This window comes from Saccopteryx leptura, chromosome X (assembly GCF_036850995.1).
Source record: "Saccopteryx leptura isolate mSacLep1 chromosome X, mSacLep1_pri_phased_curated, whole genome shotgun sequence".
Classification (NCBI taxonomy): Eukaryota; Metazoa; Chordata; class Mammalia; order Chiroptera; family Emballonuridae; genus Saccopteryx; species Saccopteryx leptura.
This window is the reverse complement of record NC_089516.1, coordinates 95,512,736-95,536,304: the sequence shown is the minus strand read 5'-3', so window position 1 is coordinate 95,536,304 and position 23,569 is coordinate 95,512,736. Positions and strand designations below refer to the sequence as shown.

Sequence of the window (23,569 nt, the reverse complement as noted above, 5' to 3'; positions counted from 1 at the left end):
ATCATTATTGTCATCATCATTGTCATTGTGATCATTATTTCTCACTGACTTCCACATTCATACCATGCAACTGCTTACTTGGCATCTCCACTTGGATATCTGATATATCTCAAATTAGCATTCCCATATAGAAAGAATTCTTAATTCTCTACCCCCTGCATATTTCTTTCTCAGTCTCCCACATCCCGTCTAGTTGCTCAGGCCCAAATTCTGCACATCATATTTCAGCTCTCCTTTCCCTTTACCATCCACATTTAATTTATTATCGTCTTATAGCATCATCTTCAAAATATGCCTTCAACTTTCCACCACACATTTCAATCTAGTATCAATTGCTTGGACTACTAAAATAAAGTCATAATTGGTCTCTTTATTTTCATTTTTGACTGCCTTCAAACCCATTGTAACACTGCAGGAAAAGTGATGATTTTACAGCAAATTTGATAGCACCAACATCGTTAAAAACCCTTCAATCACACTGTTATAGCCTGCTCACTTCTTCAGATTCATCTTCTTTTCTCTCTCTCATTTTTTGCCTTTCTTAAAATTTTCTTTTTTTTTTTTGCCTGTAAGTCACACAGTTTTTCTTTTAATTTCTCATGTGTACTAACACTATTCCACCCGGGGCCAATACACATGGTAGTTCCTGTGCTTAGACCTCACTTTGTCTCTCTTTCTCTCTATTTTTTCGTCTTGTTAAATCCTACCTATCTTTATATCACAGGTTAAGTGTCACATCCTCAGGAAAACTTTATTTGACCCTCCATTCCAAATTGGGTTAACCCTGCTATTTTCTCTTATAAAGCTCTTTTATACCAATTGTCTCAATTTGTACTCTATATTTATTTGTGAAATTATTTGTTTAATATGTATGTACCACACTGCATTGTATATTATAGTGAGACTGAACTTAGAAATACGTTGCTTTCTTCCTAAAAGAGCAATAGTTTTCTTCAATCACCTTTCACTATAAATTCAAACTCTCTAGTCTGCCTTTTAAACTTTTTAAAGATTAAGTGTACCCATCTGGCACTGCTTACTTCCAAGGAAAAAAAAAGCAATGGAAGATGAAAATCAACATGTGGTGAGAGTCTTTCAAATGCCAGTCCATGTGCTAAGATGCTTTCACCTACATGAACTAATTTAATTCTTACTACAATCTTTCTGAGAAATGCGTACCTGTTCTCACTTTTATAGATAAAAAAACTGAGTCTGAGATGTTAAAAGACATGCATGAAATCTAGGATTTAAACCTAAATATATATAATTTATATCCTACGGCCTTTTTCTTTCATTTCAGGTAAAGTATCTGCCTTACTTCATTAAATGCACATTTACTTATATCTGCCCTTCTCGCCATACCACATATGCAAATCCTTCTGCCTGAAATATCCTTTTCCCTCTAAGAATCCACATTTGGACATTGTCAAAACCATTTTAAAAATGTTTCTTTAGCCTGACTAGGTGGTGACGCAGTGGATAGAGCGTCAGACTGGGACAGGGAGAACCCAGGTTGAAGACCCAGAGGTCACCAGCTTGAGTGCAGGTTCATCTTGTTTGAGCAAAGCTCATCAGCTTGGGCCCAAGTTCGCTGGCTTGAGTAAGGGGTCACTCGGTCTGCTGTAGCCCCCCAGTCAAGTCACATATGAGAAATCAATCAAAAAACAACTAAGGTGCCGCAACGAAAAATTGATGCTTCTCATCTCTCTCCCTTCCTATCTGTCTGTCCCTATCTATTCCTCTCTCTGACTCTCTCTCTGTCTTTATCAAAAAAATGTTTCTTTAATAATGTATTTTCAAAAATAATTTTAAACTGACTCTAATTAGCATAGTATTTAGTTTTTTTTTTTTTATTTAATTGGTCCCCATACTACTTTAATAGTCTTTCACCTCATTTTAGAATAACAATACAAATATTTATGGCAAGTGTACAACCAGTGATTAAAATTTCTGGTTGTTATATTTGTATATACTTCCCGAAAATCCTGCCTGTTTGTGCTTCTGAGACCAACAAACCCTAGGGCACAAGAGACAATTTTCTATCAGATTTTCTCTTTGTGAGAGAGCTCCCTGAATCAATATTAAATTGATTCTAAGTGTTCTTCCTCACTAAATACTGTCAATGTTTTAAGTCCACCTTGCCATATTATACACAGATAAGATGGTTTTAATACACAAACTGCCAGTCATTTGATCTTATTTTTTTCCAATGTATACTCTGGTTGTATGGTAACATTACAAGTAGTGCTATGATTGAGGTTACCTAAATGATAGAATTAGAACTATTCAGGACACTTTCCTCATTTTAAAGCAAAACAGAAATACATCAGGAATCTTCATCTGTAGGCCTTGAACATTAAAGAAAATGCTATTATAACTCAGCATGTAATATCTGATGTGAGAACGATCCGACTATACACAAAACTCAGTGAAAATCAGGATTGATAGAGTCTATGCATATGATTTGATAACTTCCTTTTCCTAATTTTTAGGACACTAAAGATAGCTTCTTTGGAATTAAGAAGTGTCTTTAATGATGTTGCCATCTACATATCTGCTGTTTTGAGAGTAATGCCTACTTTAGAGTGTGCCCTTTCTATTCTTTCTCAGAACAAACCCATTCCCTCAGGCTCTCCTCTCAGTTAGCTTATTGAATAAACAATTACTATTAAAGTGTTGAAGAATTAATATTACTCCTTCAATAATTGTTTGCCTTTTTACCTAGGTCTCTAGTCCTTGTAACGCAAGAAGTTAGTGATTTGGTGCTCTTGTCCTGTAGAGAGAGCCCACAAATCTCAGCCCAATATAATTATTTAAAAGATTAACCTTGCCTGTGGATTTAGGGTATTTATAGGCTTAAGAATCCCTTGCTTTAAGAGAAGTGAAGGCAAAAATTAATGAATGGGACTACATCAGACTAAGAAGTTTTTGCTCAGCAAGAGAAACTGATAACAAAATAAACAGACAGCCAACTAAATGGGAAATGATATTTTCAAACAACAGCTCAGATAAGGGCCTAATATACAAAATATACAAAGAACTCATAAAACTCAACAACAAACAAACAAACAATCCAATAAAAACATGGGAAGAGGACATGAACAGACACTTCTCCCAGGAAGAAATACAAATGGCCAACAGATATATGAAAAGATGCTCATCTTCTTTAGTTATTAGAGAAATGCAAATCAAAATGGCAATGAGATATCACCTCACACCTGTTAGATTAGCTATTATTAACAAGACAGGTAATAGCAAATGTTGGAGAGGCTGTGGAGAAAAAGGAACCCTCACACACTGTTGATGGGAATGTAAAGTAGTACAACCATTATGGAAGAAAGTATGGTGGTTCCTCAAAAAACTGAAAATAGAACTACCTTATGACCCAGCAATCCCTCTACTGGATATATACCCCCAAAACTCAGAAACATTGATACGTAAAGACACATGCAGCCCCATGTTTATTGCAGCATTGTTCACAGTGGCCAGGACATGGAAACAACCAAAAAGCCCATCAATAGATGACTGGATAAAGAAGATGTGGCACATATACACTATGGAATACTACTCAGCCATAAGAAATGATGACATCGGAACATTTACAGCAAAATGGTGGGATCTTGATAACATGATACGAAGTGAAATAAGTAAATCAGAAAAAACCAGGAACTGCATTATTCCATATGTAGGTGGGACATAAAAGTGAGACTAAGAGACATTGATAAGAGTGTGGTGGTTATGGGGGGAGGGAGGAGAGGGAGAGGGAAAGGGGGAGGGGTAGAGGCACAAAGAATACTAGATAGAAGGTGACAGAGGACAATCTGACTTTGGGTGTTGGGTATGCAACATAATTGAATGACAAGATAACCTGGACATGTTATCTTTGAATATATGTATCCTGATTTATTAATGTCACCCCATTAAAAAATAAAATTATTAAAAAAAAAGAATCTCTTGCTTTGAATGGAAAGAAAAAATAGATAGTAACATGTACTATCACAAAATTTTATCTGTTATTAAAAACTTACCATTATAAAATTTTGCAGCCTGACCTGTGGTGGCGCAGTGGATAAAGCATCGACCTGGAAGTGCTGAGGTCGCCAGTCCAAAATCCTGGGCTTGCCTGGTCAAGGCACATATGGGAGTTGATGCTTCCAGCTCCTCCCCTCTGTCTCTCTCTCCTCTCTCTCTCTCTCTCTTTCCCTCTCTCTCACCTCTCTAAAATGAATAAATAAATAAATAAATAAAAATTTTGCAGGTGACATCATTAATTTAAAAATTAATTTAAAAATTATTCATATTTATAACCTGTCATGATTATATCCCTTCATGTGCATCTTTAGTTTTTCAAAATCTTACACAGTTTGATCAGATTCTACAAGATGATGGCCAATTATCTTTTCCTAAGGTTGAAAATAATTTTAGTAATAAATAATAGACTGTTTACATTGATGTGTGTAAATATAAATTAAAAATTCTCCTTGTGACACAAAAATTGAAAATTATAAATGTGTTTCATCTCCCAGAAATGAAAGCCAAGTAAGGAATTGAGCTTTGCAGTATGCAACACACTTTACTTCATGCTGAAATTTTTATTCCATTTATTATTTTCTACTTTGGAAATTTCCCAATTTTATATAAATTTTAAAGAAAAATTGAATGATTCCAAAATTTCTTTCTCCTAAGTGTGTTATAATTTTATAGGGAAATATCTGTATTCAAGTACATTCTTAAGAATTTAAGGAGAAAGTATCATGATGTATAAAACTTACTTTCCAATAATTTATCCAAAATTAAAAAACACGTATACACAGAAAAAGAGAGAGGAAAAAAGAAAGCGAGAAAGAAAAAAAAAAATTGGTAGCATGTTAAACATTGTTTAATATAAATGACTATAAAAGTATGTCTTGTATATACTATGTACTTTTATAGGGTTGAAAATGTTAGAAATGAAAGTCTCAAGATATATATCAACCAAATGCAGTAGGGAGCCTTGTTTAAATCTAGATTAAAAAAATGAATTATAAAGAAATCAGATTGAGACAATTGGAAATTTCAATATTGATAGGCTATTAGAAGATATTAAGGAAATATTGTAAATTTTCTATGATATAATAATGATATTTTGCTTATGTTTTTTTCTTTCTTTATTAATTTTAATGTGGTGACATTGATAAATCAGGGTACCTATGTTTAGAGAAAACATCTCCAGATTATTTTGACATTTGATTATGTTGCATACCCCTCACCCAAAGTCAAATTGTCTTCTGTCACCTTCTATCTGGTTTTCTATGTGCCCCTCCCCTCCCCTCTCCCACCCCCTTCCTATCCTTCCTCTCTCCCCCACCCGTTATCATCACATTCTTGTCCATGTCTCTGAGTCTCATTTTTATGTCCCATCTATATATGGAATCGTATAATTCTTAGTTTTTTCTGATTTACTTACTTCACTCCATATAATGTTATCAAGGTCCATCCACGTTATGTAAATGATCCAATGTCATCATTTCTTATGGCTGAGTAGTATTCCATAGTATATATGTACTTTTTAATCCATTAGTTCACTGACAGACACTTGGGCTGTTTCCAGATCTTCCCTATTGTGAACAATGCTGCCATAAACATTTCTCTGTTTGGAACAGTGCTATGGTGTTCATAGAGCATATTCCTAAAAGTGGGATAGCTGGGTCAAAAGGCAGTTTGATTTTCAATTTTTTGAGGAATCTTCATACTGTTTTCCACAGTGGCTGCACAAGTCTGCATTCCTATCAGCAATGCAGGAGGGTTCCCTTTTCTCCACATCCTCGCCAGCACTTATTCTGTGTTGTTTTCTGACTGGTGTGAGGTGATATCTCAATGTGGTTTTAATTTGCATTTCTCTAATGATTAGTGATGTTGAGCATTTTTTCATATGCCTATTGGCCATCTCTATGTCCTCTTTGGAGAAGTGTCTATTCATTTCTTTTGCCCATTTTTTGATTGGATTGTTTGTAAACAAACGGGACTATATCAAACTAAAAAGCTTTTGCACAGCTAAAGACAATAAGAACAGCATAAAAAGACAAACTACACAATTGGAAAACATATTCGACAATATGTCTGATAAGGGGTTAATAACCAAAATTTATAAAGAACTTGTAAAACTCAACACCAGGAAGAGAAACAATCTAATAAAAAAATATGCTTATGTTTTAAAAGAAGCAATCTTTACCTTTTAGTGATTAATTTTTAAATAGTTATAAATAAAATATGTTGTCTGGGGTTTGCTTCAAAGTAATCTAGTGTGGAGTGAAAGCTTTATTTAAGTTGAGAGTTTGTTGTTAAATATAGAATCTGTGTGATGGGTACTTGGGAGTTCAGTACTTATTTTTCCTAATTTTGTAGATGTTAGAAAATTTTTATAATAAAAAGTTTTTTAAAAATATTTTTTCCTTGAACCTAACTTGGATGATCTACATAAACATCATTTTAGACTCCTTCTTTAATTGCCTATAACATAACACTAAAATAATAGGCAAAAATTCCAAATTGTATTTGGTAACATGTTGAAAACAGTGCACTAGTAGTGATACTTTTACAAGATAAGGTGCTATATAAATTGAATTTGCTTCTGTTAAAGAGGGTGAGTAGTGTTTAATTTATCTGGAGAATAAAGAAAATATCCATTTTTGCAGAACGAGAATATAAGATTAGGGGATGGGTATGTAATCTCTTTAACCAGTTACCCAGAAGATCAGAAATCTATGTTTTTAGGCACTTAAAATTTCTACTAAAAGCAGTAGTGAGTTGAATTCCAAGAGAGTGATAGAGTAGTTGGGTTTATTATTATTATTATTATTATTATTATTATTTATTTATACAATTAAATTTAACAAGGTGACGTTAGTCAACCAGAGTTCAAAGATTTAGAGAAAACATCTCCACATCATTTATGCAGTAGATTATGCTGTGTACCCATCACCCAAAGTCAAATCATCCTCCATCATTCTATATTTTGTTTCTCTTTAAGCCCCTCCCCTTCCCCACACCCATTTCTCCACCTCCCTTCCCCTCCCCCTGATAACCACTGCAGTTTTATCTATGTCCATGAGTCTCAATTTTGTGTCTCACCTATTTATGAAATCATACAAAGTTTTTAGCTTTTTCTGATTTATTTATTTCACTCAGTATAATATTATCAAGGTCCATCCATGTAGTCTTAAATGATACTATGTCATCATTTCTTACAGCTGAGTAATATTCCACTGTATAAATATACCACATTGCTTTATCCAATCTTCTATTGAAGGACATTTCAGCTGTTTCCATGTCTTGGCCACCATGAACAATGTTGTGATGAACAGGGGGGTGTATGTGTCTTTATGTACCAATGTTTGCAAGATTTGGGGGTATATACCCACTAGAGGAATGACTTGGTCATATGGGAGTTTCAGTATTAATTTTTTGAGGAATCACCATACTTTCTTCTATAATAGTTGTACTAATTTACATTCCCATCAACAGTAAATGAGAGTTCCTTTTTCTCCACAGCCTCTCCAACACTTGTTATTACCCATCTGGTTGATCATAGCTAATCTAACAGGTGTAAGGAGATATCTCATTGTAGTTTTGATATGTGTTTCTCTTATAGCTAGTGAAGATGAGCATTTTTTTCATATATCTGTTGGCCATTTGAATTTCTTCTTGGGAGAAGTGTCTGTTCATGTCCTCTTCCCATTTTTTTTTTTTTTGGATTATTTCCTTGTTTGTTCTGAGTTTCATGAGTTCTTTATATATTTTGGATATAAGCCCCTTATCTGAGCTGTTTGAAAATATCATCTCCCATTTAGTTAGCTATTTGTTTTATTGACAGTTTATTTTGCTGTGCAGAAGCTTCTTAGACTTAGTTAGACGTCCCATTCATTTATCTTTCCTTTTACTTCCCTTTTCTTTGGGGTCAAATTCATAAAATGTTCTCTACTGCCAATTCTGTGTAACTTATTGTTTCAGACCTTATATTTAGGTCTTTGATCCATTTTGTATTAATTTTTCTGCAAGGAGACAAACTGTAGTTAAGTTTTACTCTTTTGCATATAGCTTTCCAATTTTCCCAGCACCACTTATGAAAGAGGTTTTCTTTTCTTCGTTGTGTTTTTGGCTCCTTTATCAAAGATGATTTGAACGTATATATGTGGTTTTATTTCTGGGCTCTCTATTTTATTCCATTGGTCTGTGTGTCTATTTTTCTGCTAGTATCATGGTGTTTTGATTATCGTGTCTCTGTAATACAGTTTGAAGTCAGGTATTGTAATGCCTCCAGCTTTGTTGTTTTTGTTTTTTTCCTTAGGATTACTTTGGTTATTTGAAGTGTTTTACGGTTCCATATAAACCTGACCATTTTTTGTTCTATTTCTTTAAAAAATGACATTGGAATTTTGATGGGAATTTCATTAAATTTTTATATTGTTTTGGGTAATATGACCATTTTAACTATATTTATTCTTCCTATCCATGAACAAGGAATAGTTTTCCATTTCATTGTGTCTTTTCCAATTTCCTTTAATAATGCTTTGTAGTTTTCAGTATATAGGTCCTTTACATTCTTTGTTATGTTTATTCCTATGTATTTGTTGTTGTCGTTGTTGTTGTTGCAACTGTAAAAGGGATTTTTTTTAGTTCTTTTTTCAAAGTTTCATTGTTGGCATATAAGAAAGCAATAGACTTCTGCATATTAATTTTGTATTATGTAACCATACTGTATTGATTTATTGTTTCTAATAGTTTTTCTGTGTAGTCTTTGGGGTTTTCTATATACAGGATCATATCATCTGCAAAAAGTGAAAGCTTTACTTCTTCTTTCTCAATATGAATGCTTTTTATTTCTTTTTTCTTTCTGATTGCTCTGGCTAGAACTTCCAGCACTATGTTAAATAGGAGTGGAGAGAGTGCGCAACTTTGTTTTGTTCCTGATATTAGAGGAAAAGTTTTCAGTTTTTTACCATTTAATATGATGTTACCTGATAATTTGCCATAAATGGCCTTTTTTATGTTGAGGTATTTTCCTTCTTTACCCTTTTTTTAGTGTTGTAAACTTAAAAGGATGTTCTATTTTATTGAATGCCATTTCTTCATCTATTGATAGGATCATATGGTTTTTGTTTTTCGTTTTGTTGATATATTTTATTACATTAATCATTTTGTGTATGTTGAACCATCCGTGTGTTTCTGGGATGAATCATGCTTGATCATGATGAATTATTTTTTTAATGAGTTGTTGTATTCAATTTGCTGGTATATTGTTTAGGATTTTTGCATCTGTATTCATTAGGGATATTAGTTTGTAGTTTTATTATTTTTTTTTGTATTGTCCTTACCATGTTTTGGTATGAGGGTTACGTTGGCCTCATAAAATGTCTTTGGAAGTATTTCTTCTTCTTCAATTTTTTGGAAGACTTTGAGAAAGACAAAAGCCAAACCTTCTTTGAATGTTTGGTAGAATTCACTAGTATAGCCATCTGGCCCCGAACTTTTATTTTTGAGGAGGTTTTTGGTAGTTGTTTCTATTTCCTCCCTGCTATTTAGGCTTTCTACTTCTTTATGATTATGTCTAGAAAAATTGTATTGTTCTAGAAGTTTATTCATTTTTTTCTATATTGTTGAATTTGGTGGCATATAGTTTTTCATTGTATTCTGCAATATTTCTTTGCATATCTATGATATCTGTGGTAATTTATCCTCTTTCATTTTGGATTTTGTTTATATGAGTCCTTTCTCTTTTTTCCCTAGTGAGTCTTGCCAAGGGTTTGTCAGTTTTCTTGATCTTTTCAGAGAACCAGCTTTTTGTTGTATTAATTTTTTCTATAGTTTTTATGTTCTCTATTTCATTTATTTCTGCACTAATTTTTAATATTTCCTTTCTCCTTCCTTCTGCTGGTTTTGGGTTTTTTTTTTTGTTTGTTTTTTTTTCTAGATCCTTAATATGTGATGTTAGGTTGTTTACTTGGGCTTTCTCTTGTTTTTTCATATAAGCCTGTAATGATATAAACTTTCCTCTAATTACTGCTTTCTCTGCATTCCAGAGATTTTGATATGTTGTGTTGTCATTTTTGTTTGTCTGTATATATCTTATGATCTCTTCTTTTATTTCTTCTTTGTCCCAGTCATTTTTTAGAAATACGTTGCATAATTTCCACATTTTTGTGGGTGTGTTTACTTCTTTTTTTTCAGTTGAATTTCAGTTTTAAAGCCATATTGTTAGACAATATGCTTGGTATAATTTTAATCTTTCTGAATTTGTTGATGTTAGTTTTGTGGTCCAGTATATGGTCTATTCTTGAGAATGTTCCATGTACATTGGAAAAAAAATGTATACTCTGATGTTTTGGGATGAAATGTCCTGTAGATATCTATTATGTTCATTTTTTCTAGTGTTTAATTTAAGGCTGATATTTTTTAATTGATTTTCTGTTTGGATGAATGATCTAAAGCAGGGTTCGGGAACTTTTTTAGCTGAGAGGGCCATTAACGCCACATATTTTAGAATGTAATTCCATGAGCCATACAATGACCTGTGTACATTACACATCATCCAATAAAAATTTGGTGTTGTCCTGGAGGACAGTTGTGATTGGCTCTAGCCACCCGCAACCATGAACATGAGCAGTAGGAAATGAATGGATTATAATACATGAGAATGTTTTATATTTTTTAACATTATTATTTTTATTAAAGATTTTTCTGCGAGCCAGATGCAGCCATCAAAAGAGCCACATCTGGCTAGTGAGCCATAGGTTCCCGACCCCTGATCTAAAGTCATCAGTGGTGTATTGAGGTCTCCAAGTATGATTGTATATTTTTGATTTGTACTTTTAGATCTGTTAGTAGATGTCTTATATATTTTGGTGCTCCCTGGTTTGATGCATATATATATATATATATATATATATATATATATATATATTAAGAAGTGTTATGACTTCTTTTTTTTTTCAGAGACAGAGAGAGAGAGTAAGAGAGAGGGACAGATAGGGACAGACAGATAGGAACAGAGAAAGGTGAGAAGCATCAATCATCAGTTTTTTGTTGCGACACCTTAGTTGTTCATTGATTGCTTTCTCATATGTGCCTTGACCAGGGGCTACAGCGGACTGAGTAACCCCTTGCTCAAGCCAGCAACCTTGGGTCTAAGCTGGTGAGCTTTGCTCAAACCAGATGAGCCGGCGCTCAAGCTGGTGACCTCAGGGTCTCGAACCTGGGTCCTTTGCATCCCAGTCTGACGCTCTATCCACCTCACCACTGCCTGGTCAAGCATGTTATGACTTCTTGATACAATGTCCTCTTTATCATTATGAAATGTTCATTTTTGTCTCTGGTTACCTTTGTCGTCTTGTAGTCAGTATTGTCAGATATGAGTATGGCTACACCTGCCTTTTTTAAGATATTATTTGCTTGGAGACTAGTTTTCCAACCTTTCATTTTGAATCTATTTTTATCCTTGTAGCTTAGGTTTGTCTCTTGAAGGCAGTATGATATTGTGATGTTGTGTTTTGCTTCTTGATCCAATCTGCTACTATATGCCTCTTTATTAGTGAATTCAATCCATTTATATTTAGGGTAATTGTTGACACTTGAGAATTTTCTATTGCCGTTTTATATATTGCTTTCTGATAGTTTTGTGTCTTGTTTGGTTCTTCTTTTTTGTTTTTCTATCATTTATTTTTGTTTGGTGGTATTCCATACTTCTATCTTCTGTTTCTTCTTTCTTTAAGCTATGTGTTTCAGTAGTAGCATTTTTAGGGTACTTATCATTAGGTTATTAAAAGAAAAATTATCATATTTATTAGTGTCCGTTATTTCATGACTGCTTTCGCACTCCATCCTCCTTTGCTACTGTTGATTTTTATTCTCTCCCCTTTTATTTTATTGTTGTCACAGATTATTCTTGTTTTTACTGTGGTTTTTTTAAAATTTTTATTTGTAATTGCATTTGGTCAGATAATCCCCTTTAGTATTTCCTGTAATGGAGGTTTTCAGGTGATAAATTCCGTTAGCTTCTATATGTCTATAAATGTTTTAATTTCCCCTTCATATTTGAAAGATAGCTTTAATGGATATAGTATTCTTGGCTGGTAGTTCCACTCTTTAAGTACTTTAAATGTTGGTGTCCACTTTTTTCTGGCTTGTAGAGTTTCTGCAGAGAAATCTGATGATAATCTAATGGGCCTTCCTTCACATGTTATGTTCTTTTTTATCTGCCTTGAGGATTCTTTCTTCATCATTGATTTGTGATAATTTCATTACAATATGCCTTGGAGTAGGTCTGTTTGCATAGTGGTAACTCGACGTTCTGTTTGCTTCTTGGGTTCAAAGTTCTAACTCTTTCAGTGGGCTTAGGACATTCTCATCAATTATTTGTTTCAATATGTTATTCATTCTCTTTTCCATCTCTTTTTTTTCTAATACACCCATTATTTTTATTTTGCTCTTCCTGATGGAGTCAGACCATTCTTGTAGGACTTTCTCACTTTTTTAAATTTGTGAGTCTCTTTCTTCTTCTCTCTGTAAGTATCTCTAGTTGCCTATCTCCAATGTTACTGATTCTCTCCTCTGTCTGGCTTATTCTATTGGCTACACTTGTTACCTCATTTTTCAGTTCGTCTATTGAGTTTTTCATCTCTGTTTTGTGCTTTTTATATAGTTTCAATTTTCTTGGTGAAGTAATCTTATTGTTTATTAAGTTGTTTTTTGAGCTCACTAAGCTGCCTTTTAGTGTCTTCTTGTTTCTTATTGATTTTTTTTAGAACTACAATTTTGAATTCTCTGTCATTAAACTCCAAAGTTTCCATGTAATTGAGATATTTTCCTGGAGATTTTTCATTATCTATCTGAGCTAGGTCTCTGTCTTTTACATACATATTTGGTTTCTTTTTCCTTGATGGCATTTGTGAGTGGTATTGTTAATAACCTCAACAAGAGATAGTTATTCCTTTTTCTGGTAGGAGGCGCTGCACTACAAGATTTGACTCTGCAAGATTCTTGGGTAGAGTTCTGCTGAGTTTTTGCTGCCCTAATGATGCAGGCAGTGTAGTCGCATTGGTAGGAGGGCTTGTTGTTAGGGCTTTTCAATTTGATAGCTCTAGTAATGGCCAACCAGGCATCCTCTGGGTCCCTCCCCATGTCCTGAGAAAGCAGGGCATCAAGGGCCCAGACACCCCCATGTCTCATAAGAAAGAGCAGCCTGGAGATCCAGTTGAGGGGGGTCTGCCACCACCACTGTTTGCACAGCAAGGGGACCAATGTGGGATGGGGATACTGGGGTGACACAGTCCAGTTCCTTCTCTGATACTACTGTAAACACTCAAAGCACAACCCTGGGCTGGGAAAGAACTGCATGCCACAAGCCAGTGTCTGAGCTTGAGGAGCAGTTGTGGCAGAGATTGCAGATCAGAGGTGTCTTGTCCACACATTAAACTCTGTCTGGCAAGCTGGTGCCTGAGCTTTGGAGCAGGTGGAGCACAGATCCCAGATCAAATGCATCTGCCATCACAAGGTTAAACTCTGCCAGCAGATCAAGCACGCCTTAATGCCTTGTGGGCCAATCTGCACAAACTATTAGCACATAATTCTTGGGCGTGCACCATGGACTTTTTGTGCACCCAGCAACTGTAATCGCCCAGTACCTGCAATCTCGGGTAAAGCAAATGCCAGGAAATGGCCCTGCTCCACATTCTTGGTCATCACCACTATCTCAGTTCTTTCCTCTCAAACTATCCTCATCTCCCAGGACCAGCTTCAAGACAAAGTCTACGCCAACAGTGCCACCCCCACTGAGTTCCATGAGGAAAGAGAAAGACTCAGTCCCGTGGCATTTTCTTTCGTCTGTGAACAGATTCTATCTTTGGAAAACCTTTTTGTGCAATCATACCTTTGTCTATCTGGTATGTGTATATTACAGGTTCATCTGGAGTTTTTTCTCTCTGCAGAGTTGTTGAATTTGTGGAAATTTTAAGGAGAGAGTTCGGGAGTGTCTCTCACACCACCATTTCTCTAACGTCACTCCAACACTCAAGTAGGTGGTTCTTACATTCACATTCTCCCAGGATCAATCTGGAGTTACAACTAAATTTAAGAAAAATCATCTTGAAAAATCAACTCAAGGCTAAATGAAAAGAAATCTTATAATCAAAAATTCACAAAAGCCACATTGAGACTGATAAGAAGGGAAGAGATATAAAAAGTGCTGACCCTGTTCCCAGGAGTTATAGCTGAGATTCAGAAGGAATATTTCAGCTTTAGGGGGGTTAGCTCTGAGAAGCAAGGGGCATAAGGCTTCCCAAGCCAAGTGCACCAGAGCCTGGAAGAGCACATAATATTTTCCTGTAAAAAACAATGAGATTTCTGTCTGCCAAAAAGAGATGGGAATCTGAAGAGATTCAGGCACCTTCTTAAAAGGCAATGCAAAAATCTCATTTACCCTGGGCTTTGGTGGAGGGAGGGTGAGCAACTAAAGCTACTTGAGGAGAGTATGAAGTATGTGGCTTTCAGGATAGACACAAGGGACAACTATAAAAATCTCTCTGTTGAGTCATTCTCCCTTGCTACAGTCACCATTATTCTTATGTGAAATAATCCCTTCCTTGTAGCAATATCCTGGGGGAAATACATTTTCCCTACCTTGATAGAATTAGGTGTTGTTGAAAATTCAGTTGCTTGACCAAGGAGTAGAGATCAGAACAGACTCAGGAAGTGACAGTGCCTCAGTTGTCTGTTTTTGAGGTGCGAACCATTCTCCCCCTCCACTTTCCTGTGAAACTGACTGACATTTTCCTTCACAGGAGAATAAGTAGAACCATATTCCAGGCTACCATCAGTTTCACACTCCAAGATCCAAGGCTTGACCCATCCAACTCTTTGTGGTTCTTGTCTGCTGAGATTGGGGAAAAATCCAAAACAGACTGATACACATGTGGGGGGACATTCCTACCACATTCCCTGGAAACCTGCTTGGCAACCCCTCCTCAGGAGAGATTTACTAACCCCATCTTCTCAACTCCACCAGAGGATCTTTCAGTTACTGCACATAACAGGCAGCCAGCAAGCAGAAGCAACTGAAGGTGCATCTCGGGGTGCCTTGGAACTTTTGCTGACCTGCCCCTGAACAAGGTACTAACTAGTAAAGCTGAAATTCGTGTGCAAATTGTTCTTTTCCATACACATATAAGCCCAGCTAAGGTCAGCACAGACTATAGATTGCTTATAGCTTCAAACAGGTGTCTGAGGATCAGTAATAGGCATCTTCTTACAACAGGTTTCCACCTAATAGACCAAAACCAATATAACCAGTGACCAGCTTCAGACAACATCAGAGCAGGATCCAATTAACTTTATAAACAATATATTTAAAGAGAGAGCTGTTCAGCCATCAAACCTAGATGAAGTGAATTCTGCTTCTTCTGGTTAGCACCTGCACAGATGTTCACATGCATTGGTCGAAGTAATGCATCACAGTAAGCTAGCATGAGGGTTAATCCCACACACAATGAGAGAATAGCAATCAAAACTCCTACCACAGAAGGGTTCACATAACCTACATAAAGAATATTCCTGTAGCATACAGCCCAGGTGATCAAGGAGTCTATACATCTGTACCCAACAGAAAACCTAATACATAAGACCACACCCCAAAACTGGCAATCATAATAGATTTACCTAATAATGGAAACAAACAAAGAGGCAGTGGAAAATGGGGAAAGAAAGAAACTGTTCCCACATAACAAAACAGGAGAATTCTCCAGAGAAAGAGCTTACTGAAATGTAGATAAGCAATTTATGAGATATTCAAAGTAGCCATTAGACCAGTGAAAACTCACTCAAACACTAGGTCCCCTATGTACAAGGGCACTAACTCAAATGTTTAGATCAAGAATATTCCAGAGGCTTCTGTTGCAGACATTAAGCAATTGAGAGAAGTCTAAATAAATCAGATATATGACATGTGCAAGTAGGCTGTTTGTTTGCAAGGAACTTTCTGCAGCATTGTGTCTCGAGTGAACAAGCAAAAACAAAGTGTGTAAATTAAGTTGAATTTTTTGGGAAACACAGAAAAAGATCTTTTGGTGTAAGAGAGGGTTTTGAAGAAGTCATCCCAGCCAAGTTCTCCAACACACCCTTCCAAGCCAAAAAGAATAAATAAATAAATAAATACAAAGTAAATAATACACACAATTCAAAGTAATGGCCATACAGATGCTCAAGGAACAAAGTGAGAACATCAACAAAGAGATAGCAATCATAAAATAAGGACATCAAAATCATAAACAAGAAGAATCAGTCAGAAATGAAAAATACTATATCTGACATCAAGAACAGACTGAAAGGGGCCCTGGATGATTGGCTCAGTGGTAGAGCATTATCTTAACATATAGATATTACAGGTTTGATTCCCAGTGAGGGCACACAGGAGAAGTGATCATCTGATTCTCTATCCCTCCCCCTTCACTTGTCTTTCTCTCTCTCTCTTCCTGTAGCCATGGCTCATTTGGTTCGAGTGCATGGCCCTGGATGCTGAGGATGGCTCCATGGAGCCTCTGCCTAAGGTGCTCAAAATAGATTGGTTGTGAACATGGCCCCAGATGGGCAGAGCATTGGCCCCAGATGGGGTTTGCTGGGTAGATCTCTGTCAGGGCACATGCAAGAGTTTGTCTCTCTACCTCCCCTCTTTTTACTTAGAAAAGATAATAAAAATAAGAAAAAATATCTCAAATAAAAAAATCTAACTTTACACCTAAAGAAACTTGAACTAGAACAACAAACAAAGCCCAAAGTAAATAGAAAGAAAATAATAAATATAAGAGCAGAAAAAAGCTAAATAGAGACTAAAATCACAATAAGATCAATGAAACCAAGAGCTGGTTCTTTAAAAAGATACACAACTGGCCCTTGCCAGTTGGCTCAGTGGTGGAGCGTCGGCCTGGCGTGCAGAAGTCCCGGGTTCGATTCCCGGCCAGGGCACACAGGAGAAGCGCCCATCTGCTTCTCCACCCCTCCCCTTCTCCTTCCTCTCTGTCTCTCTCTTCCCCTCCAGCAGCAAGGCTCCATTGGAGCAAAGATAGCCCAGGCGCTGGGGATGGCTCCTTGGCCTCTGCCCCAGGCGCTGGAGTGGCTCTGGTTGCAAGGGAGCGTCACCCCCTGGTGGGCGTGCTGGGTGGATCCTGGTCGGGCGCGTGCGGGAGTCTGTCTGACTGTCTCTCTCTGTTTCCAGCTTCAGAAAAATACAAAAAAAAAAAAAAAAGATACACAAGGTTGACAAACCTTTTACCAGACTCATCAAGAAAAGAAGAGGAACCATATAAATAAAATCAGAGTTGAAAGAGAAGAAGTAACAGCAGACACCAAAGAAATACAAAGGATTGTAAGAAAATATTACTAACAACTATATGCCAACAAGTTGGGCAATCTGGATAAAATGGATAAATTCATAAAACATACAATCTTCCAAAACTGAATCTGGAAGAACCACAGGCTCTGGCCAGACAGATTACACCCAGTGAAATTGAAGCATTAATCAAAACATTCCCCAAAAATAGAAGTCTTGGACTGGATGGCTCCACTGGTGAATTTTATCACACATTCAAAAAAGAAATAATACCTATCCTTCTCAAACTATTCCCAAAAAATTCAAGAGGAAGGAGGACTCCCAAGCACATTTTATGAAGTCAGCATTATCAAAATTCCAAAACCAGATAAAGACACTACAAAGAAAAAAAGTTATAGGCCAGTATTCTTGTTGTATATGGATGTTAAAATCCTCAACAAAATATTATTAAACCAGTTTCAGCAATACATTACAAAGATCATATGACGTGATTAAGTGTGATTTATGCCAGGGATGCAAGGTTGGTACAACATCTGAAAGTCAAACATGTGATACGCCACATAAACAAAATGAAGGATAAAAATCACATAATCATATCAATAGATGCATAAAGAGCATGTAATAAAATTTATCACCCATTTATGTTAAATGGGAATCAGAGGTACCTCGATGTAATAAAGGCCATATATGATGAACCCACAGCCAACGTCATACTCAATGGACAAAAACTATAAACATTTTTCTTAAGATCAAGAACAAGATATGGATGCCCACTATCACCACTCTTATTCAATATTGTACTGGAAGTCCTAGTCACAGCAATCAGAAAAGAAGTAAAAGGCATCAACATTCAAAAGAAAAAAGTAAAACTGTCATTATCTGCATATGACATAATACTGTATAGAAAGAACCCTAAAATTTCACCAAAATGCCTGACATGTGGTGATGCAGTGGATAAAGGCTTGGAATGCTGAGGTTGCCAGATTGAAACTCTGGGCTTATTCAGTCAAGCAAGGCACATATGAGAAGTAACTACTATGAGTTGATATTTCCTGCTCCCGCATTTCTCTCTCTCTCTCTTCTCTCTCTAAAATCAATCAATAAAAACTTTTCTAAAAAGATTACACCAAAAAACTACTAGAATAAGTAAATTCAGTAAAGTAGCACAATACAAAATAAATATCCAAAAATGAGCTGCATTTTTTACACTCCAAAAATAATTAGGAAGGGAATAAAAAAATATTTATATATCATTCATAATTGATAGAAAGGAATAAAATACACAAAAATAAATTTCATCAAGGATGTAAAGGACCTATACTCTCAAAATTATAAGACACCGAAGAAAGAAATAAAAGAAGATACAAACAAGTGAAAACATATACCATGTTCATTGATAGAAGAGTGAAGATCATTTGAATGTCCATATCACCAAAAACAATCTACAGATTCAACACAACTCCTATTATGATAGCAATGATATATTTCACAGAACTAGAATTAATATCCCCAAGGTTTATATGAAACCACAAGACTTTGAATAGTCACATCAATCTTGAAAAAAAAAACAAAATTGGAGAAGTCACACAACCAGATAACAAAGTATATTACAAGGCCTTCATAACCAAAAACTCATGGCACTGATATAAAAATAGACATATAGATCATGCTTACATGGTCAATTAATATCTGACAAAAGAGGAAAGAACATACAATAGGGTAAAGACAATCTATTCAATAGATGGTGTTAGGAAAATTGAACAGATATATGCAAAAAATGAAATTAAACCACCTTCTTACACCATATACAAGAATAAACTCAAAATGGATTAAAAACCTAATTAAATATTACACACAAAACTATAAAAATTCTAGAAAAAATATAAACAGTAAAATCTCAGATAGTTCTTGCAGCAATATTTTTTCTCCTATATCTCAGGCAAGGCAAACAAGAGACAAGATAAATGGGATGACATCGAACTAAAAAGTTTTCCACAGCAAAGCAAGCAATCAACAAAATAAAAAGACAGCCCACTGAATGGGAGAACAAATTTGCCAACATATTTAATAAGAGATTAATACTCATAATTTATAAAGAACTTATATAACTCAACACATGCACATACACACACAAACACATACACAATCCTACTTAAAAAATGGTCAGGCTTGACCAGGTGGTGGCACAGTGGATAGAGCATCAGCCTGGGATGCTTAGGACGCAGGTTCAAAACCCCGAGTTTGCTGGCTTGAGCACCAGCTCAGCAGTTCAAGCATGGTGTTACCTGCTTGCACACAGAATTATAGACATGACCCCACAGTAATTCATTTGAGCTTGAAAGTTGCTGGCTTGATCCTATGGTTGCTGGCTGGAACAAGGTGTCACTGGCTCAGCCTGAGCCACTGACATCCCATTAGGAACAGTCAATGAACAACTAAAGTTTTGCCACTACAAGCTGAAACTTCTCATCCCTCTCCTTTTCTGTCTCTCTCTCTCTCTCTGTGTGTGTCTTTGTCTTTCTCTTGCTAAAAAAGTAAATTGGCAACAGACATGAATAGACATTTTTCTCAAGAGAACTACAGATGAACACTAGACATACAAAAATATATTCAATGTCACTAACTGTTGCACCCAATCGCGCTAATACAAATGCTGGAGTCCGTTGGAGAGTTTGAAAAGATTTATTGGCCAAAAAACAAACCTGCGCAGGGGTGAGCTCTCAGTGGTGGTCACTAAGAGTCACACCCTTGGCTTACAGACTAAGGGTTTTTATAGCAAAGCAAGCAAGCGACTCGGTACAGAAGCTGAGTGTAGCGTTCAGCGATTGGCTTAAACAAGGGGTTTTTCTAGTCACATGTCCTGGCAACTAAGGGGTACAGTGGAAAATTTTAAAACTGCAAAACTGCTGTTGCCTACAAGGCTGCAAAACAGCTTCAGGAAAGGCTGCAAAACAACTGCAGGATGTGGGGTACAAACTGCTGACTTCTCTGCGGTTTTCTTAGTTCCTGAGTATACTTCTGCCTTAAGGGGCTTTTGCAATTCTGGAGTCTAGATAAAATTCCTACCACAGTGCTACATATAGATACTTCCCTTATGGAATTTCCACCAGAGTGCTACATTTCCTCCTCTTCTAATGCATAGTTGAATCCTTAACTATAATTGGGATTCCTCCATTGTACTAATGCGGTGGTAGGGCTGGGCTAGGACCATTAATTTAATTGAGTCTATTCGTTCCCGTAGGAAGCTCATAAGTTTGTTGAACAAGAAGGGCCCTAAGGATATGAGGCATAAAAATCCAATACATGGTCCTAGTAAGGGGAGTAGATAGGGAAGTATTCCATTTAGTCCGCTCAAGAAGGGACTATCAAATAATTCTTTTCTTCTTCGTATTAAATCTTCTTGTAATTTCTTTATTCGGTCTCTTACTATTCTAGATTTATTTACATATACACAACATTTTTCCTGTAAGGCTAAACAAATTCCTCCTTTTTCAGCAGTTAACAAGTCTAATCCTCTTCTATTTTGTAAAACCATTTCTGCCAAAGAATCAAGCTGATCTTGCACTTCCTTAATGGATTGTGACAAGGATTCTACATCATCAATTAATTTGTTAGAAAGCTTTGCATATGAGTGAAGTGCCACTCCTATTCCGGCACTTCCTGTGGCAACTGCTCCAGTGATTCCTAAGCCTACTAATAAAGGAATTAAAGTGACTGCTCTCTTTATTCGCCCTGAAATGAGATCTAAAGAAGGGACGGGGACAGGCTGGTCCCCAGGTATGATGTCTATGTCCGGCAAGAGTGTAGCTACTACACAAACTCCAGTCCAATTTGTTGGTAGATAAGAATAGGCTAAGTTGCCTCCACACACTAGTATTTGTCCTTTGCCTGGACACAGAGAAGTACTAAAGTTTATAGTTCTACTACAGTTTGCAAAGTTAGTAAATCCTACTTCTAGGTCAAAGCTATTATTCCGGGCAGGGCCCTGAAGGCAAGTGACATTAGAGAATTCTAAAGGCTGAACCCTGAAAGGGATATTGGCAGTACAACTAGAATGTGGCGTTAAAGCAGATTCATTAAATGTTACTGGTAAGGCAATGGGCATAGGTGTACCAAGGGTCATGCAAAGCCAGCAGTCTGCTGCTAATTCTGGATTAGTCATATTTAAGGCTTGAAAGGTGGCTGATAAAATATCAGAAGTTTGTGGATCTAGATCTATACTTGGTCCCTTTGGCAAAACCAGGGGATGGTAATTTATTTGTGGATACTGTGACTTAACAATTTGCTCAAGCCTTTCTTGTATTATAGCTTCCCTGATGGAATCTTGAGGCCCTCCTCCGTCTGAGATATGGGGAGGAGCTCTCATGTTCCAACATACTGGTTTGCCAGGGTTTCCTAAACAAGGAGCCTGTAAATATTTATGAGACCCAATTTCTGGGGCTATAGCTTTTCTGTTTGTTAGAAGTATTGCAGTAAAGTAAGTAATACCTTGGTGAATACATTTTTGTACCTCCTTATAGCAAGTAGAGTGCATTTGTTCCTGAATGGTTCCACCCTCCCTGGTGCATTCTGCAGGACAAGAGTTATTTCCTTGTACAGCTGGTGGTATAATACGGGGTTTTGGGAGACAAGTCCAACGTTGTTTTAAACCTCCCGTGGATAACTGACTTTCAGTCCCTTCTGACCAATGTCCCTCTTGGACCTGCATTTCATGTATTGCCCCTAGAGGTCTGTACCTTCTCACTGGTATCCACCACTGATAGGTAAGGTAAGCTACCTTGTCAGTACAATCTACTGTTCTTGTCCATTGTTCAGGTGGCTTATATGGCAGATCACTTATGCCACCTCTGCACTCACATGGGGGCCCGTACAATGTCCTGAGAAGTTTTTCTGCGTCTACAGTAGGTTCGAACCCACCACGAGCAAAATCAAAAAACACTGTTAGGGTACAGATGAAAATTTTAACCTTAAAGGGTCCTTGGGGTCTGTGTGGACTTTCCATTGCTTAGGGTCTGTCTCTTGCTCACTAGGTGTAGCGGGCTTCACGTGGGAAAGGTGAATCCAATATGGCTTCTCAGCTATCCTTACAGCCGTGGGCGTGCTGAACAGTACCTGGAACGGTCCTTGCCACCGAGCGTCAAGGTTCCCGCGGCGGTGGTTGAGAATGTATACCCATTGTCCTGGTTCCGGCGGAGGGGGTAATGGGGCTCCTCTGTGAGCGTCCTTCTGTTGGTCCCTGAGGGCTCGTACTTCAGCACGTACTAACTGCAATGCCTGTAAAGACTTTAGAAAATTCTGATTAGAGACCTCAATTTCTTCTCTTGTTAGCTGAGGGACCAAGGGGGTTGGTTGTCCAAACATTAATTCATAAGGGGTCCATTTCCCTGTGTAGGGGGTGTTTCGGACCCGAAATAGGGCAAAAGGGAGTAACTCTACCCAATTTTCGCCAGTCTCCTCCCTTATTTTTATTAAAGTTTCCTTTAGGGTCCTGTTCATTCTCTCAACTTGCCCTGAGCTTTGAGGCCGATAAATACAATGTAATTTCCAATTGATCCCTAGTCTTAAGGCTAATTCTTGTGAAATCTTGGATACAAATGCAGGTCCATTGTCAGACCCTACAGCCATAGGAATCCCATATCTGGGAATTATTTCTCTTAGAAGTATTTTACATACTGTTGTAGCCGTTTCTCCTTTTGTTGGGAAGGCTTCAGTCCATCCTGTAAAAGTATCAACTAAAACAAGTAAGTATTTGTAACCTAATTTCCCTGGAGTCATTTCTGTAAAGTCAATTTCCCATAGTTCTCCGGGAGTTTTTCCTCGGTACCGGAAAAGAGGAGGGAGCCTCTTGTTGATTGCGTTGACCTTTGCACATGCTTGGCACCTAGAAACAACTGAGTTTACAAGATCCCGAATATTAGAGCCTTCATAATACTTTTTTACTAGGTGCTCAAGCTTTAGCTGCCCCAAATGCGAGCTGCTATGTATTTCAGAAATTATTTGTCTCAGAACTGCCTGGGGCAGGAAGATTTTGTCATTTGGTAATTCAATCCACCCTTGGGCGTTTTTCTTACCTCCTATTAGCTTACCTTTTTCTTCTTCCTCAGGTTGATACTTAGGCTCTTTTGGTAAGCTGGGAGGCGGTATCAGTGGCAACAAACTCATGGTGTCCTCCTCTTCTGCTGCATCACGGGCCACTTGGTCCGCAAAATGGTTGCC

General features: G+C 36.9%; 1 protein-coding gene across 1 annotated transcript; it reads right to left on the bottom strand.

Annotated features, from left to right (window-relative positions):
- Nucleotides 1-20,507: 20,507 nt before the first annotated feature.
- On the bottom strand, nt 20,508-21,719 carry LOC136386427 (syncytin-1-like). The gene has a single exon (XM_066357851.1). The coding sequence runs from the start codon at nt 21,717-21,719 to the stop codon at nt 20,508-20,510; it is 1,212 nt and encodes a 403-aa protein (XP_066213948.1).
- Nucleotides 21,720-23,569: the final 1,850 nt, after the last annotated feature.